The following is an 18,960-nucleotide window of genomic DNA, read 5'->3' on the forward strand; positions in this document are numbered from 1 at the left end:
TGGAATGCAGAAATAAAGAAAATAATCAAACCATAAAATCTAGCGTGTGGGAGGCCACTTCATCTAAATTATATAATTTGGTATTTGGTATTATTAATAACTGAATTATAAATCGGTATTGTTATAATGAGGCTATTATTGGACTGTAATTGAAAACTAATAAAAAAATTATTACAATGTCCAGGTGTTATGCTCAAATTTCCCTTAACATAAACACTGTTGGGACTGGCACTGAGTGATCAGGAAAGGGATCTTGATGTTCAGTGGGTAGAGCATGAGACTCAAGCCCCACGTTGGGTGAATGTTTCCTGCATTGCTGGGGGTGGACTAAATTATCCTTGTAGTCCCATGCAGCTCTACAAGTCTGCAATTCTGTGGTGGACAACTCAATGAAAATGTTGAGAAAATATGCTGCAGCTGTGGAAAAAAATGATTTCCATTCTAGGAATTGTTAGGGAAGGGATCAAATCTGAAATTGATCATAATCCTGTACAAATCTAGAGGAACACTGTACCTGTTGGTCACTGACCACACTTCAAACACGACATTGCAGAGCTGAAAAAGGTACAAAAGCTAGGGAACATGAAAGGTGTATATAAATTATGGGTGGTGTGGAGCCACCCATAATTTATATACTTTAATTTGTGTATTTTTAATTTATATATTTCAAAGGGAATTTGTAAAGTCATGGAGGATAAGGGTGTCAATGGCTTCTAGTCACAGGGCAGGATGCTGGACTTGATAGATCTTTGGTCTCATTCAGCAGGACTCTCCTTATGTTTTTACGGCCATAGTAGTTAATGGGGATTCCCTTCCCCCCATATGATACAGGTCTTGAAGAATGCTGAACAGGCAAAGTAAAAGGAGACTGGAGTACCACAACTTCAGGGGGTGGGAAGTACTTGCTTCCAAGTAGTATTGCAAAACATTTCCCTCTCCGTCTTAAAAGCCAGGTTTGACTCATGTAATCTGGAGATAGCGTGCTACAATTTTGCAACCCACTTTCCCCAAAATTGTTTAGGTGGGGATGACCCCATGGTGCAAGAGGAACAGAGCACCAGTGGCGTAGCGTGGGGGGTGCCAGGGGTGCCGGCCGCACCGGGCGCAACATCTGGGGGGGGCGCGCTCGCTGCCTCCGGAGTCGCCGAAGAGCCTCGGGCGCAGGCTGCAGCGGAGCCGCATGTCTCGCGGAACCGACGAGCTGTGCGCGCGTTCGGGCTGAAGGCGCCCGGCAGGCAGCGGCTCTCAGCGCTCGCCGCGGAGGACGCGCCAGGCAGCCCCTCCTCACAGCCCCGCCTCCGCCGGGGCTGCTGCAGCTGCTGGGCCGTTGCATTTTCCTCGCCTCTCTGCCCCCCTCCTCCTCCGGGCAAGAGGCGTCGTTTGGGCGGCAGCGCCAGGGGCAACTCGCAGGTAAGGGGTTAGGGGGGGCGCAAATTACTTGCCTTGCCCCGGGTTAGGGGGCACAAATTACTTGCATTGCCCCGGGTGCTGACAACTCACGCTACGCCACTGCAGAGCACACACTGGCCCCGGCTTGGGTTTACCCTTGAAATGATGAGTGGGAAGGTGTGTTGTGACTGGAAACCAATGTAGAATAACTTGCACATTTCCTCCTCTGCAAAACTGGAATCAATCTGCATAAATGCCATCCTGGCCTCTCCCTGCTACGCAACTTGTATAAGCACTGGAAAAACTCGTTGTGGCATTCATAGAGAGAACAGCTCTAGATAAAAGCTTTGGGAGAGACCACCAAACCTTGTGGAGCTTTTCTGCTGGGAGCAGCTGTGATCTGAAGCGGGACAATGGCTGCCAGCTGGACAAAAGGCAGGTACCTCTTTCAAGGCAACTATACCTGCTTGACCATGTATGCTGCACTCTTTCTTCTCCTGGCAGCCTGCCTGCCCTCTGGATGGGCGCAGACGGCCCTGGATGACTACATAAAGCAGGATGACCCTCACTACAACTACACTGTCATGAAGAAGGAAGACAGGCCTGGTGTCACCCTCTACACCCTCAACATGACGTCCCTGAAGTGGCTGAATGGTGAGCGACATCTTTGAAATATAGAGGAAGGCATTTCCTCAGTGCCCTTTTCCTTTGAGGAGGAAGAGAGAGAGAGAGCAGGGAGCCTAACCTGGAGAAGTGGCTGCTGGGTGGGTGTAAGGAAACATGAAGAGCAGTAGGTACTAGTCAGGTCTCCTGTGGCTGACTATGAAAGGGAGAAAGGCCACTGCCACTTCCCAACCTGAAACAATCCCAAAGCAAGAAATGCAAAGTACCATATTTTTCCGTGTACAAGATGATGTCCTCCTAAAATTGGGGGTTATATAGTGGTGAAAAAATTGGGGGTTGTCTTATACAGGGATTTATATGGTAGATGCCCAGATATCAATTCTGCCTTTGAAATTCCAATAATGTCTAGAAAAATCTGGACGTATGGCAGCCCTACCCCAATAAATACATTTTTTTGTAAACAATGGTTGATTGGATAATTGCACTGTAACATTTGGATGTGTGCAAATTTCAAAGGATGCCTGTCTTTTGGTTCTCTTAATGTTTCAGAGGAAAAGAATTTGAAAGATTTGCCTTTAAATGCCACCAGAATTAAATTTCTCCCCCACTCCTGGTGCTGACAGAAGTTAGCAGCACCTGGAATGGGAAGATGTTGGCTTAATTCAGGGTTGGGGAATCTATGGCCCAGCAGATGTTGCTGAATTCTCCTCAACCCTGACCGTTGGCTGGTTTGGGCTTGTGGGAGCTGGAGTTCAACAGCATCTGGAGAGCTACAAGTTCTCCATCACTACCCTAAGTGATTTGATCTGTGTCAAGGAGAGTCCAGTGCCCTTTCTTTCACTTCCTAAATGCCAACTCTTTCTTACCCTTAAGGGACGTGGGTGGTGCTGTGGGTTAAACCACAGAACCTATGACTTGCTGATCAGAAGTTCAGCAGTTTGAATCCCCGCGATGGGGTGAGTTTCCATTGCTGGGTCCCAGCTCCTGCCAACCTAGCAGTTCAAAAGCACGTCAGAGTGCAAGTAGATAAATAGGTACCACTCCGGTGGGAAGGTAAACGGCGTTTCCGTGCACTGCTCTGGTTCGCCAGAAGAGGCTTAGTCATGCTGGCCACATGACCCGGAAGCTGTACGCCAGCTCCCTCGGCCAATAAAGCGAGATGAGCACCGCAACCCCAGAATCGGCCACGAGTGGACCTAATGGTCAGGGGTCCCTTTACCTTTACCTTCTTACCCTCAGGTAGGTAGCTGTGTTGGTCTGACACAGAAGAAATATATATATATTTAAAATAAATAATTGCCCTGCAGTGCCTTAGAGACCAACTAAGTTTGTTCCTGGTATAAGCTTTCGTGTCTTTCTACTTTGTTACTTTTCTACTACTAGATAAATATTCATTATGACTCCTGGGGGGGGGGATGTATTTCGAAGGGAGAATGGAAGACAAATGCCCTGATGAATAAATTCTGTGTATCTCTTTTCAGAGTCTGAAGTGGATAGGCCAATTTGGTGGCATGAGCTGTTCATTGCTGTGTCAAAGGAACAAAAACTGAAGGACTCATGTTTGCTGATCATTGGGAATGGAAGAAATGATGCATATAATACTATCATAGATTTTAGGGTTGGTGATATCATCAATCTAGCTAAATCCACTGGGTCGTAAGTAATTGGTGGGATCTCTGAGCAATGAATATGGCACCAGCTCTGCTCTGTTAAAACTACTAAGGGGATTAGCAGCCCTGCAAAGAACTGTGAGGTAGACATACTTGATGGAGTGAGGCCCCGCAGAAAATACTTTTCCTGTTGGGGAATGAGGGTTGGAATTAGGGTTGCACATCATATTTGGACAATCCTCGAGCTGAAGTAGAATACCTGGAAGGATTTGGGGCTTGTCTGAAGTAAGGCAAGATTTGTATGAGGCAGCTCAAATAATTACGGGCTGCTAAGTTTTTTTATGAAAGATTTATCACTGACTGGATATCAAAAGAGACACACAGCCAGGAAGTCTCACCTAAACAATTTCATTCTAAACCACTGCCCTGGCAATCTAGACATAAAACAACAAGCATGTAGTGAAAGGTAAATTAAATGTCTAGCCGTGTGGTCCCATCCAAGAGTGGGGGTGGGGGCAGGAAGATCTGCTTTGCCAGAGTGTTCCCTGTGAAATAGCACCAACCAGTGGCGTAGCGTGGGGGGTGCAGGGGGGGCCGGCCATAACATCTGGGGGGTAGGGTTAGGGGGCGCAAATCCACGGGTTAGGGTGCGCAAATCCACGGGTTAGGGGGCGCAAATTACTTGCCTTGCCCCGGGTGCTGACAACCCACGCTACGCCACTGGCACCAACCTTATCCTGACCATTGGATGAACAGTCTTCAATCCTGCTGACTTCAGGGGTCTGCTTCAGCAGTGCATTCCCTATAGGGGAAATGGCCTCACAAGCCAACTTGGACCCCCTGGCAGGCCAAGACTTGTTCCAAAATATTCTCCCCAAGCCTTTATCTAAGCTTACCATATAAGGAATAACATCAGCATGGGGATTGGGTGGAGTTCATGTGTTTCAGAAAAGTTGCACAGGCAGTAAAACTTTGCTTACTTATATAGTGGTGAAAGTTCCTAAATTATTGGTATAGGAGCCCAAGGGTGGCTGCTGAGAACCATGTATTCTTAGCTGGGGCAACCAGCTTACACCTCTTCACACACTGAGCTCAGGAAGACTGGAGGAGAACAAAGCTTGATTTCTGAGTTCCTTCCAAGGTGAGGGGAAGTTGCCATAGCTAAGCCTGGAAGGACAGCTTGCTCTATGGTTTTAACCCCTTCATGCATTAATTAGACTTGAGCATGTTGGTTATATGAGACTGCTTATCTCACATATACCAGAGGTGTTGTATGTTTGCAACCTATTGGAGGAGAAAATCCTAAGTTCTAACTAATAAAGCAGCCAGAAACAAAAATGGCCTGATGACAATCTAATGCAACTCACTGTCTTCAAGACAGTTTCTCTATGCTCCAGAGTCACATCTTAGTTCGTCTTCCTTCCAGCCTCCCAATAAATATGTATAAAATGTTATATTGCTTGAATTCTCTCTTCGTCTTGATTTTATGATTGATCTTATTATTGCTCCAAAGCTGCCCAGAGCTGTTGACTGTGGTCTCTTTGGCATCATTGCCTGTAGATTGCAGAGGACATTTGCTGCTGATGGCTAATACTTGTTTTGTCTCTGAAGCTGTGCAGCGCTTTTGGGGCAGATTCCCAACTACCCAATCACCTACAAGGTAAGTCTTCTAGGATCTTTGCCATGCTGGGAACTCCCCACACTCACTTTCACACTCATGTAGGAGTTAGGAGTCAATTGGGTGAGTGGAACTGGGGAAACAGAGGGGGGGGGAGTTCTTGGCTGTCATATTTTCCCACTGGAAACCTCCACTACAGATTCTCTTCCCCCAATTTCACTCTAATGAGGGAAGTGTTTACTTTCTCAGAGCAAAATCCAGCAGAAATCTGCACTGTGTCCAATAACCTTTCTTCATAAGCAAATCACATTACATAATCTGTGAAGAATTAACCATCTCTTTCATAGGAGTGGTTCAAAATACTAGAATTAAAATGTGGGAGCCAGGTCATGTGGTGCTCACCTCCTCAGAGAAGGTGAAGGTGAGAGCAGCAGGACCCTGCTCTCCAGATACTTACTGGAGCCATGGACTCCTACTGCATTCCCAGTGGGTTGTACATGGGGCAACTGTCCTTATTACTCCTTATCACTCGGAGCTGAAGAATCCTGGCCCGTGGATGTCAGAGCCTGATTGGATGAGGAAGTGAGCTGGGAGCCACCTGCCTAAGAGCCTCCCAGGAAGGGCTTGGACTGGCTGGATGAAGAAGAGTGGTGGGAACCTGCCTCCCAAGAGCCTCCCAGGGAGGACTCCGCAGATGGACGGGAAGTCAATGGAATAGAATTATTCATTGATGTAATGGATCTATTTTCCCCTTTCTCTTTTCTTATCCTTCAGTTCTGTATTTTGTAGCTTTATAAATTCATAAATAAAAATTAAAAAAGAGACAAAACAAACCTCATCCATCTATTTTTCTTCTAGAAAATCCCTATGAAAAGATGTAAGAGGAGCTCTGAAAATGCTGCAGTTGCTTGTTCGTGGTGGAAGTTCATGAACGACGAGAGTGAGCCGCCACACGTGCTGATTCAGTTTCCAATGGTCAAGGTGACTCTGGCTTTCTGTATTGGCTGGCAAGCACATGCTGCCATCATTCTGGGAAATGCTTTTTTATTGTTTCCAGAATCCCCTGAATGCTGGCAGAGCTGCTGTAACATTTGCAAAGCACATATGCCTCATGTTTTAATTTTTTTTTAATCTGCTTGCAAATCACAGAACCTAGAAGGAGGCAAGGTGAGGTGGCGGCCTCAGGCGACAGATCTGGATTCAAAGAGTACATGACTTGTTGCCTCCTCCTATGTGGCTGCACCTTCTCCTCTGCAGGTGCACCCTGCCTCCTCTGCTACAGATGCACTGCTGCCACCACATTTATGCCCTATATAAACCGCCCCAGACTCTGCGTTCATCATCTGAGGCCATTCTTTATGTGTCCCCTCCATGTGAACGAGAACGGGTCTTTAGTGTAGTGGCTCCCTGCTTGTGGAATTCGCTCCTCAGTTAGACTACCCTGGGGCTTTCACTACATATATTTAGGTGCCAGGCAAAAGCTTTCCTCTATAACCAAGCCTTTGACCTTTAACTATTTGGGACTTTTTAGAAGTCGGTGGGATGTTCTTAATTTATTTCTCTTTCCTCTTGCCTTTAAGGTAACTATGTGGGGTTTATTGTCTGTTGGTTGGTTTGTAAGTTGATCAGGGTTGTCCTGGGCAAGATAAAGCAACTAACCAATTTAGTACATAATAATAATAAACATTAAAGGCATGAAGACCTGACACCTTTTGAGGGCACTTTAACTCTGTCATACTAATAGAAGGATAGGGACATTGGTGGCGCTGTGGGTTAAACCACAGAGCCTAGGGCTTGCCGATCAGAAGGTTGGCAGTTCAAATCCCCGCAACGGGGTGAGCTCCCGTTGCTTGGTCCCTGCTCCTGCCAACCTAGCAGTTCAAAAGCATGAAGTGCAAGTAGATAAATAGGTACCGCTCCAGCGGGAAGGTAAACAGCATTTCCGTGAGCTGCTCTGGTTCTCCAGAAGTGGCTTAGTCATGCTGGCCACATGACCCGGAAGCTGTATGCCGGCTTCCTCGGCCAATAAAGCGAGATGAGTGCCACAACCCCAGAGTCGGTCACGACTGGACCTAACGGTCAGGGGTCCCTTTACCTTTATTAGAGGGATATAATTGAACCCAATCCAAGCATCTTCTTTGAACTCCAGAGACTATAATCCTCTTCTCTTGTGTGCAGGCAGCTGTGCGTGGCATGGACACTGTAACAGATTTAATGCTGAAAGAATCCGGTGGAAAGGTGAAAATCAAAAAGTTCACATTGACTGGTGTTTCCAAGGTAGGTTGGCTTTCCTGTACCCCAATATTAACCCTATGCATGCTCATCCCCATTTCATCTGTACTGTATATGCCATGTTCAGTCTCTCAAGTAGGAACTGCATACCTCTCCATCTTTATGTTTTGTCACTTTATTGCAGCGCGGCTGGACCACCTGGGTCGCAGCAGCTTTGAAGAAGAGAGTTGTGTCATTTCTTCCAATTGTCTATGATCAGTTGAATTTCATTCAGGTGAGTATCCACTTTCTTTACAGCAATCAAAGAGAAGGCTGTTCATAGGATGGTGCACTAGCTGTGTATATGGCTGTGTATGAGTCTGTTTCAGAGGTGCCAGCTTGCACCAAAGGTTGAGGGGGCCCGATATTGTGCGTGTGTGTGATGTTGCACATGCAACACACACTTGTGATGTCATGTGCACAATGTAATGCAATGGCTTGGCTTTCAGTGGTTGATGGATCCTCTTAACATTGAGGAGGCCCAAAACAGCTCTGCCCCCTGAGCTGGCACTCCTGGTCTTTGTCACAGTTCATTCATAGTACAGTACTCAGGATAAATAAGAATACATTGACCATTTGCAGGAAGGCTACAAGTGTGAGAGCCAGTGAAACTTCTGAGGAAGGGCACTCCACAGCCTCAGCACCACTACTGCAAAGACCTTGTCCTGTGTCCTAATCAGCCATGCTTTTGAAGGCAAGGGACAGTGAGGAATCCCTCCAATGATTGTAAGGAGGGCAGACTCATGGGGGAGCAGAGTCTTTCAAATATCCTGAGCCCAAATGTTGGTTCATTAACTCAGCTATTGGGTTATGGGGCTGGGAAGGGACAAAGCTTTGCAAGCATATTTCTCTTCCCCAAATCCTGGCAATTATGCAAGGTGAACTGGATGATTTCATGGAGTAATAGAAATTGTATTTTGAATGCATACAAATAAAATAATGCATGTATGTACGTATGTAATCCAAAAATATTAAGGTTAAGCAAAAAATATGGCAGACACACAGTGTAGACAGAAGTGAGCAGGATGAACAATAGGTGATTAGGTACAAATTTGTACTTTAAAATAGCATACGTACAGTAAAGCTTCTGAATAAGACATATATTCTGGCCCACCAAGGGAATGGCAGGAAGTATTTGTCAACACAACACAAGTAAATAACCAAAAAAGCCATTATACAAAGGCACTGACAGTATGAAGGGGATAGCTTATTGCCATGTCTTGTTTTTTGTTTAGCAGCTTAGCCAAAAGTGTACATAGGGGTCGGCAAAACTGACCCCCGCCAGGGCGCAGGCAACCTCACCTGCTTTTCATATTTATGTGGTGCGGGGGCCACCAATACAGCTCCTAGCCAAGGGTGCAAATGACCCTATATACGCCTCTGAGCTTAGCCCTGCTAAAGATTTGAATAAATCTTACCGTTGTAGCATTTGACGGTCCTCCATCCTGCAGAACTTCGGGCTCTTAATATATGACAGTGCCATATATTACCCTCTAACATTCCTCAGAAAATAGGGACAGTCTACTGATGTAGAATAGAATGTTCTTATTTGATGTGCACATAGAATTCACTTCTGTCTACTTTGGTACAGAACTGGCATCATCAATACCGAGCATACTGTGGCTGGTCATGTACACGGAATGATTACTATCACCTGAATATAACTCGGCAGTTGGACACTACACGGTTCCAGAAATTAAATTCACACATTGATCCATTTGGTGAGCAGTTCTTACCATCTCATATTTCTCTGGTGAATGAGATGGTAGCAGAAGAAAGGGTTGAATAAGTGGGAAAGGGCAGCCCTGGGGAATTTTGGTGGCACTATAATGCATGTAAGAAACATTGAAGAACATGACATCCATTTAATTAAAGGGCCACTTGGTGCTTCTGTGGAGTGAGGATTAGGGGGTTGTTGAATCGTGATTGCTGTTTCTTGTACAAATAAGAGAAAGCAATGAAATACTTGGGGAGGAAGAACACTGAAAAGTATGTTGTCATGTAGAGGGATGAGGAATGAATCAATTAAACCAAGTCCTCTCCCCTTTTCTACTTCCCTTTTTGAAAACTCTGAAACTAGGCCCTTCCGCATCTGAGGCCATGGCAGCAAGCTGTGGAATCATGGGTGTCTCTTGTTTTCCATTGCTCTTATCCAATCTTACCATCCTTTGATGATGAAATTAAGTGGTAGCAACTTGAGAACTGCATGTGTTTCCCATTACAATATCATTTAATTTTTCCATCCTCAGCATATAATGAGCGATACCAAAATAAGACCTGGTGCTCAATTGGTGCAACAGGAGATGAAGTCAACCTACCTGATGACACTTACTATTTCTTTGATCAGCTAGCCGGCAATAAATACATCCGGTGAGTTTCCTTATTTATGAGACAAGAATGGCTGCTTACCGTCTCTCCTCAGTGAGTGGTGGTTGCGGCCCAATGCGGTGCCTCCCTCGATGACCGGACACAATGCACCATCTTGTCCCCCTCGGCCATTGAACAGACTCATGGGGTTCCTGCCAAACCCCGATTCAATTTGAGCCAATCAGTGGCGGCCTGGGAGGCATGGCCTAGGCAGGCGCACCTGGATGAGGCAGGCTTCACTCAGGTGCGCCCACCAAAAAGCTAGCCTGGCTGACCCTGCGCTCCTTTCACACCTACCCATTCCCTCCCTTTATAGTTGCTTTCTGCATTAACCATTTCTTTTCCAGCTAGGAGCAGTGGCGTAGCGTGGGGGTGCAGGGGGGGCCGGCCGCACCGGGCGCAACATCTGGGGGTTAGGGTTAGGGGGAACAAATCCACGGGTTAGGGGGCGCAAATCCACGGGTTAGGGGGCACAAATTACTTGCCTTGCCCCGGGTGCTGACAACCCACGCTACGCCACTGGCTAGGAGGGCTTTGCTGTGGTCTGTGGATGGTCACCATTTTCGGGCCTGGAAGGAATTTTCCCTGCACTGCAGGTTTCACCTTCCCCATAGCACTAGTCATAACTTTGCCGGTTTAGGCCTTGGGTGGAATCCTATAGTCTTTCATCCAATTGGGGTGTGGTGAAGCGGTGACTGCTCCCTGCAGTGGCGATAACAGAGTACCCTGTTAGAGGGGTCTGGAGGGAAGTCTCTGTCCAAAGTGCCTGTTGTATAGGACTAGAGGCTTCCCTCGGCGTTTGGCGCCATCTGTGTAAACCTGTGTTTTGTGTTGGACCCACTCCTGAATTGACCCTGTCATGCCTCAGCCCCCCCCCCCCCCGGGGGTGGCACTGAGAGGGATACATGTCCAGTGCCTATGGCAAGGCTTCCTATATCTGAAATCAATAAAGTTGTGGCCATTTTCATCCCAGACAATTTTCTTGCCCATTCATTTACCCCCATTTTACAGTCAGGTGTGTCTGGTGGGGGACTCTGGGCTGGACACACAATCATCCCTCTGGTTAAAGGAAGCAACCAGATGGCTTGAGCCTCAGATGAGAGACAATACTGTAATATGAGCTGAGAACTCACAGCAGATCCTTCAGCTGTGTGAGGCCACCTGTGTATTCTGAACAATAATACCAGTGAACAAAGCTGCTGATCTTTGCCGCACAATTCACATAGGCTTTGCATGATGATACAGTGTTTTTTCCTTGTATATTTCTCTATATGTGTGCATTCTTTCGGAGGAGCAAAAACTCTAGAAAGTCAAATTTCTGTGATTCGAAGAAACATGTCATTCCTTTAGCTTAGTCTATTGCAAGGAAGCTATTTTTTTGCAAAAACCTCTCTGTTGCACTGCAGATTCCTCCCGAACACTAATCACGCTGTGACATTACTCCCATGGAGTAAACCATCTGTCCTAGAGACGTGCAGAGCCTTTTATCTCAGCACCATGCAGAATTTGAGCATGCCTCAAATTTCTTGGAAAAGGGTGGAGGTGAGGAAAACTGATTTTGCTTTGCATGCTGAATGACAGAAATAATTCAGTCAATGAAGCTTGTTTTCTAATTTACTCCAAGCCATGGTTGTATGTTGTCCCTAATGGATGTGGGTCGAATTCAAGATTCCTAAGAAATTATCAGAAATGTTGAAGGCAGGAAAGTTGTTATGATGATATACAAACCGGCCTTGGTTAATGTTATCGTTTACCAGTAAATGATGGAAACAATAGCTGGGATAGCTCAGTTGGTAGAGCATGAGACTCTTAATCTCAGGGTTTTGGATTCAATCCCTGCAGAGGGCAAAGGTTATCTGCATTGCAGTGGGTTGGACTGGATGACCCTCATGGTCCCTTCAAAATCTACAATTCTATGATTATAGAATTTTCTGAGGGCACGCTTGGCTAGGCTTGAGTGTACTGATAAACATCAGAATATTGCCGCATTTCTTCTTGGCCTCCTAAGTCACAGAGAAAGTGTCCTGAAGTGATCCAGAACAGGCTCAGAAAGTTGGTTGTGTACTCAGATTCCCAGAGCAAATGACTGCTAGACCAGTTTGCTTCAGTAGTATCAATATATTATTTATTGTGGTTTTCATCTTCCTTCAGGAAAGCTGAGGGGTGTGTGTGTAGATCTTTCAATATTTATCCTTACAACACAGCCTGGATGATGGCCAAAGAGAGAACTGTGATGGGATCTCTTTTTGTTTTTTAATATTGGAAATGGTGTGAAGGGAAAATGTTGGTCTGACATCCACTAGCACCAATGAATTTTTATAAATTGCCCCCTTCCAGGCTACATCTATCTTCAAAAAATAATATGAGAAATCTTATCACAGATCTCTCCACAAGAAAGATGGGGAGAAAGGGGAGACAGAGAGAATGGCTCACGATTACTAGGGGGTCCCTGTGCCCTACTTTAGAGACGGCAGTCCTACATCTCCATGACTAGAAAATGCTGTTTGCTGGAGTTCTCTATTTGAAGATCTGCCTGGTTCAAGTGCAATTTAAAGATAAAGAAGAACCCCAAGAAAAGAGAGTCCGGGGCCTTGAATCACCAGCTGACACTTAACACCTGGACAGCAGGCTGAGCAGGTCACTTAATTACAATCTTCCCCACCACCATATTATGCTGTTGTTGTTTAGTCGTTTAGTCGTGTCCGACTCTTCGTGACCCCATGGACCAGAGCACGCCAGGCACTCCTGTCTTCCACTGCCTCCCCCACCATATTATATTTCTTTTTAAAATATAGTACATTTTTTTTAAAGGCCAGGTGAGAATAGTACAGATAAGCATTGGTGCTTTTGTGTGATGTGTCCAATTATGTTTTTTCTTAGTTTGCAAGGAGTAAACACTTCACATGTAGCTGCAGCTATTCCTGACCCTGATGAGTATACCTGCATATACACACGTGTCTCATTCTGACATTACATTTTTAGTTGTGTGCTAAAAAGAAAAATTCACCGTATACCTAAAAATGTCATGTGAATATGCCATTAGCATGAAAATATAAGCAAAAATTCAAGGTTCTCAATGGGTTGACCTTACATAGGGTGTTGCATGACACAGCCAGTTAAAGCAGTGGCTGCTGGAGAGGGTAATGGGAATGGCTCAAAGCTGGAGGGAGATTTGATTTTTCTATCCTATTCTCTCTCTTTCTAGACAAATGCCACAGGTATTATCTATCTCTACACCGATCGGGAGCCTTCAGAAACTAAATGTTTTTTTGCTTGCACATGGCTCACCAAAAGGTAACATTCTTTCCAAAATATTTTATATAATTCATTAACACATAGAACAATATTCAAAGTCAATATACACAAAAAACCCTGAAGTTTTTTCTTTCTTAAAGCTTACCAATTTTCTATCAGTGAGCATCTCAGCAAACTACTAGGTCCCAACTGTGCTGTACATTTAAAACAGTATCAGTGAATTTAGAAATAATATATTGGTGGTAGTTTTCTCCACAAATCAATTTATTCTGTGCTCATGCTAAATCTCTTCTTTCCCTTCTCATTCTCAGGTGTGACTTCAGAGTATTAAGGTGTTCCTTCCCTTTTTTGAGTCTTACGTTTTGGAAACCTTGCAAGGTTGATAAAGTGGTAAGAAGATTAGAATTTCCTTAGTTTCTTCACAAAGCTGAGGATGTCAAGCATCCTAAAGACACAAACACAAAAGCCGTTCTTGGGAAAGAAATGTCTTCCTTTAAAGCTGGACTTCTGTTGCTGATATTGAATTTGTTCAATATTTGCAGAATAGGAGGAAGGGTAGAACATTAATTGAATGAATCTGTAAGAAATCAATCAAACCAATAAATATAATGGGATTCCTTCACTGTCTGAATTACGCAAAACATTTCCCTGCACCTAGCAGAAGAACATTGTCTTTATGTTGCAGTTGTAAAATCACCCATGCTAGGGAGTAGGGCTCCCTAATGTGGTGGGGAGTATGTCTCTACACGCATAGTAGGGGTGAGGAACCTCTTTCTGACCGAAAGCCACATTCTCTTCTGCACAACTTTGCGAAGGCCAGGGTCAGAGGCAAAAGTCAACAGAGCAATCAATGTGAATTCTACCATTGTGCAGTAGCCTAGTTTCTTCACACTCGCACATCTTTCTCTATCCTCCATCGAAGCAAGCAAGAAGCATTATCAGAATTCAAGGACACATTCCAGTCAGGGGAAAACATTTCAAGTGGGGAGGAATGCTCAGCTGGTGAGGGGTGTGGCTTTTTTTGGAGATAATCCCAAGGGCTAGCTAGAAAGAGCTGATTTATCTAATGCAGGAGAACCTGCTCTATGTAACAAAGCAGGTTGGGGTCACATCCATTGGAAATACATAGTATTAAGTTGTGGGTGGACATAGCAGTCGACACAGAGATTTCTTCAAGTGGTTCTTTATAGTAAGCTGGAACTGAACTAAACAGCTCAGCCAGCCTGCTTTTACAGGCAGCCGGCTGTCAACATTGTAACAACAACAGCCCAGGGTTTTCCGCCTAAATTAACTGACGTGGACCTGAGTGACATCTATATACACAATACCCCTGGTGGCCAGGGTGAGAACTTCAATACATAACACATAGGGGGGTTTAAGGTCACCTGGAAATAAGGGCTATGTTATCTGTGGCCATCCTCCACCTCTGTTCCCTCTTCCCTATCCTTGGAAGACACAAACCAGGAACCTCAGCTCATTCTTCTTCAAATTCACACTAATGAACATTCTATAATTTCTTAATATGACACTTTCGCTTCTCAGCTCCTTCTTCTGTCTTATCTCTTTGCAGGGAACAGGTGTTTATAAAGCAGAATTGTCAAAGCCATTATTGGGATGGAAGGGTTTCTTTATTGAGGTAAATATAATCTCTAGTTAAGTATTTGACTCATTCTTGCACAGCTTTTTCCTTAGCTTAATAGCAGTGTAAAGGTAAAGGTAAAGGTAAAGGTACCCCTGACCATTAGGTCCAGTCGTGGCCGACTCTGGGGTTGCAGTGCTCATCTCGCTTTATTGGCCAAGGGAGCCGGCGTACAGCTTCCGGGTCATGTGGCCAGCATGACTAAGCTGCTTCTGGCAAACCAGAGCAGTGCACAGAAACACCATTTACCTTCCCGCCAGAGCGGTACCTATTTATCTACTTGCACTTGGACGTGCTTTCGAACTGCTAGGTTGGCAGGAGCAGGGACAGAGCAATGGGAGCTCACCCCGTCTCAGGGATTCAAACCGCCGACCTTCTGATCGACAAGTCCTAGGCTCTGTGGTTTAACCCACAGTGCCACCCGCGTCTCAATAGCAGTGTAGGGGGAGGCAATTTCCATTGGAATACTGGAAGCGGGAGGGGAGGTTTAAAACGTTCCTTTCCCTGCAACCTCCCCCTGCTGCTCAGCTGACTGGGAAACAAGTGAGAATGGTGAAAAGTGAAATGGCAAGCAGAAACAAATAATCTTTATCTGGACTCTCTTGCTCTCTTCCTGCTGCTCTGCTGATCAGTGGGAGGGTTTTTTGTGCGCCATATAACATTAGACAGCCGATAGAACAGTTGGGAATTACACACAGATTACACACAGAACAAGAGATAGAAAACATGCATGTTTTTGGAGAGTAGACATACAGATGGGAGAATATGCATATTGGCCAGAGAATGTACAACATTCAAGTATGACATGCAAATTCCCCAAAGCCTGTTGGGAAGCATAATGGCTAACAAAGTACAGAATTCAGACACTACAGGCAGGTTTCCCAAGCTTTATTACAGAATATGCATATTGACCGAGAAATGTGCACAATTTCTTCTTCATAGAAACATGGGCTGCACATTTTCCATGAAGGCTGCTGAATGTGCACAATGTTGGGTTTTACTTACATTAACTATTTTATGTACATTCCATTTAATATACATATATTAATTGAAACTAAGTTCTCCAAGACTGTTGTGCAACTGTATAAATAGGCATGAAGTATTCTGCGATTCGACACTGCTTCTAAAATCTGCAGTAAGATGCATTCATCACTTCTTTGATATCTCTGTGCTACAAACTCCTAATCCTGCTCCATTCAGCTCTCTGCAAAGGAACATATTGAGCAGAACTCCAATTTCTTTTCCAGGTAACTTTCAAAGGACCTGAGAACGATAAGCATGTTTTCACCTCAGAGGTTCAAATCATCCCAGACACTTTTCCATGTGCAGACTGCAAGGGAGAAGGATGCTATGGGAAGCTGGTGTGAAACCCTGCAGAGAAAATGTGGCTCTTGTTGCTGAGGGAAGACATAAGAGGCATGAGGGAAGACATAAGAGGCATTTGGAAAACCATGCGGAGAAGCGGGTGGACAGAGAAGAAACCTCATGCAAAGAAAGCACACAGGTCCCACTTAAACTAAAATGAAATAGGTGCAGGGGTGTCACTCAGGATCAGGAGACCTAACCAAGGAGCAGGTGCTGTGGCAGTGGGAAATGGGGAATGTGTAGGGTGGATGTATGAAGAATATCAGACATGAGAGGAAGGGTCTGGTTATATAGAACAAGTAAATATGACACAGGAAAGTGTGCCTTTTTGATTCCCAGTGCCTTGGATCATAATAAAGAATATAGCTGTGTTTTATAAGTCTTCAATGAAACACTTTGCTAGTTTTTGATCATTTTATGCAGACAGTACAATTCCTTATCATACTTTTAAGACAGTTTAACCTCATAATTGGATTAAATATTCTCTAATCTAAGTATTTAATTACAACTATCATGTAAAGTGATTGAGTTCAAATTCTGCACAAGGCACAGACCAACTGAGTTGCTTCCTTGGCTAGCTATTACCTGTTACCTTTAGGTCCCTCTCTGCAAAATGGGGTGTAATAATAAAACAAATATGCCATTGTACCACTTGCAGGGGTTTTCATTGCCTAATCCTGTCTTCATATTTTTCTGCATTACCCAATATACCTTGTTTCCGGCATTTATGCATTGGGTGACACGTCCTTGTGTTGTGAAGGTATATGTCTATTACAAGGGAGAAATTCATGTAATTGCCCTTGTTCAATATGAGATTCCCAAATGGGTGAAAGTTACATTGGCAAAAGCAAATTTGCTTTTCTTGTGCATAAGTAATTGCTAGCCCAAACAATCAGGATTAAGCATACGAAACGTTTGCCATCCAGGTCACCATCCCACAACATGCGCTCTCCCACTGATTGCCCAAGCAATGGGTTGGACCAGAATTAACACCCTTTCTGTCCCAGACCTCTTTCTCCTTCCTCAGCTGGTTAACTTTTCCTTCCCCTCCAATCCCAGTGTTGACTGACATCTAGATTTTTTCCTAAGGTTGATTGCTGAGGGGGTGGGGGTTTTCATCAGGATTTGGGAAGGAAATGTTTAGGTCTCCTTTCCCTACAGTCACTTCTGTGCTGCTCAGCTGACTGGCTGAGAATTGGGGATAGGAAGACAGACTACAGAAAACAGGTTAATCTTGATCTGGAACCACATCCTTTCTTTCCACATCAGGTTGTGGCCCAGGTAATATTAAACAGCAGACCAAGGGTGCAAATTGCACTAGACTTAGAAACAAGGTTATGTTTTTGGAGGCTATGCATACTGACTAGAGATGTCAGTTGAGATGTACATGCCCAAAGGCCTGTTGGAGATTCCGTATATTGACCAGGAATGTGCATAGTCAGTTTATGTGCACATTCTCCACGATGCCTAGTGATTGTACACATTATTAAACACATTAGATGCTCATCTTACACCCCCCAATATATGCATAATATAATATAGAATAAATCTGTAAAAGAGTTGAATTGTGTCAGGAACTGGCTGGCTGAAGAGGAGTGCTGGGAGCCACCATCCAAGGAACCCCCTGGGAAGGCAGCGGAGGAGGAAGGCTCAGAGCCAGGATAAGAGTAGTGGGACTCGGAAAACTGGTTGGGTGGAGGGGAAGCAACAGGCTTGAGTGCAAGAGAAGAGCCAAAGTCAGCAAGCCCTTCAAGGGCAGGACAGGGGGCAGAGGGAAACACTTCAGGACCCAGATCTGAAGGAGAGGAGGAGGAGGGAACAGAAGCTGAAACAGCTTCACAGGAGCTGCCCAGCCCCACTATATTAAGCTCCCCTGCCACTTTGACATCAAGGTCATGAAGGACTTTGCATGTAGCTGAACGAAAAGCTCAGAAAGCACAATGGGCTCCTTCCTGCTGGAGTTTACACCTGCTTGAGAGACATCCGGCAGAGGAGGAGGGTTAGCGAAAAGCAGGAGGGGTCAAGAGCCTATCTTGGCAACCGAGCTTGCATGCTCTCTGCTTGTATGCTATTTTCTTGAATAAAAAGCTGACTTTACTTTGAATCGATGACCCAGCCCTGCCAGATTGGCCTACAAATACTAGATTAAGGGTCCTTTCATATTCTTCAAAGCAGCCTTGTTGATGTTGTGTTGGCTGTAGTCTGATAGAACTTATGTTTTATACATTTGCTGGAAGTAGAATTGCTATGGAAGTAGATCCCTGAAACTCTTTGCTGCCTCTGCTATCCTCATATGAGGGAAGTGGTGCAGCTGGGACTGGACCTCAGGGCTCAAGTCCAGGATCCCACCACAGCCCGGCCTCCCTTCTAATGAGCACCCAGAGAGTAGCAGATGATGGAGGCAGCAGGAAATAAGGTCCAGCAAAAAAACCTAGGCCAGCATGGGCATGTTGGTTCCCACTAAGGCTGACACTGTTTGTGTTATGGTTGTCATATGGAACCATGTACTGAAACAATATATGGATAGGAAAGCACAGATCTTTCATTTAATAAGGAAGTAGAGTGGACTTTGTGTAACCATGGCCTTAGCTCCTGAAGAAATGTCAAATCCACCAGAATGAGGGACAGGAGCAGGTAGGGTTGCCACCTGTCCCTTAAATGGGATTGTCCCATTTCTCTTTTTTCACATATATTTTCTTGAGTGTTTTTAACATAAAATACAAGAAGAGCCAAGCTAATTTAATAAAGTAAGAATAGGCGAGAGAGAGAGAGAGAGAGAGAGAGAGAGAGAGAGAGAGAGAAAGAAACACAATGTCCTCTAT

General features: G+C 44.9%; 1 protein-coding gene across 1 annotated transcript; it reads left to right on the forward strand.

The window, feature by feature from the left end:
- The first annotated feature begins 1,518 nt into the window (after nucleotides 1-1,518).
- On the forward strand, nucleotides 1,519-16,786 carry LOC309526948 (autocrine proliferation repressor protein A-like). Its single transcript, XM_082213345.1, has 13 exons — nucleotides 1,519-2,043; nucleotides 3,495-3,669; nucleotides 5,235-5,283; nucleotides 6,100-6,222; nucleotides 7,420-7,518; nucleotides 7,658-7,747; nucleotides 9,104-9,233; nucleotides 9,762-9,882; nucleotides 11,286-11,421; nucleotides 13,085-13,173; nucleotides 13,446-13,524; nucleotides 14,705-14,770; nucleotides 16,021-16,786. Exons 1-13 carry the CDS (start codon nucleotides 1,803-1,805, stop codon nucleotides 16,138-16,140), a joined length of 1,518 nt encoding a protein of 505 aa, XP_082069471.1. The 5' UTR covers nucleotides 1,519-1,802; the 3' UTR covers nucleotides 16,141-16,786.
- The last annotated feature ends 2,174 nt before the right edge of the window (nucleotides 16,787-18,960 follow it).

The sequence above is a fragment of the Podarcis vaucheri genome, assembly GCF_965113315.1.
Source record: "Podarcis vaucheri genome assembly, chromosome: 2".
Classification (NCBI taxonomy): domain Eukaryota; kingdom Metazoa; phylum Chordata; class Lepidosauria; order Squamata; family Lacertidae; genus Podarcis; species Podarcis vaucheri.

Coding starts and splice junctions, on each gene's coding strand:
- LOC309526948 (XM_082213345.1), top strand. CDS start 1,803: ATGGCTGCCAGCTGGACAAAAGGCAGGTACCTCTTTCAAGGCAACTAT. Junction 3,670..5,234: donor CTAGCTAAATCCACTGGGTC/GTAAGTAATTGG, acceptor TTGTCTCTGAAG/CTGTGCAGCGCTTTTGGGGC. Junction 13,174..13,445: donor TGCACATGGCTCACCAAAAG/GTAACATTCTTT, acceptor TCTCATTCTCAG/GTGTGACTTCAGAGTATTAA.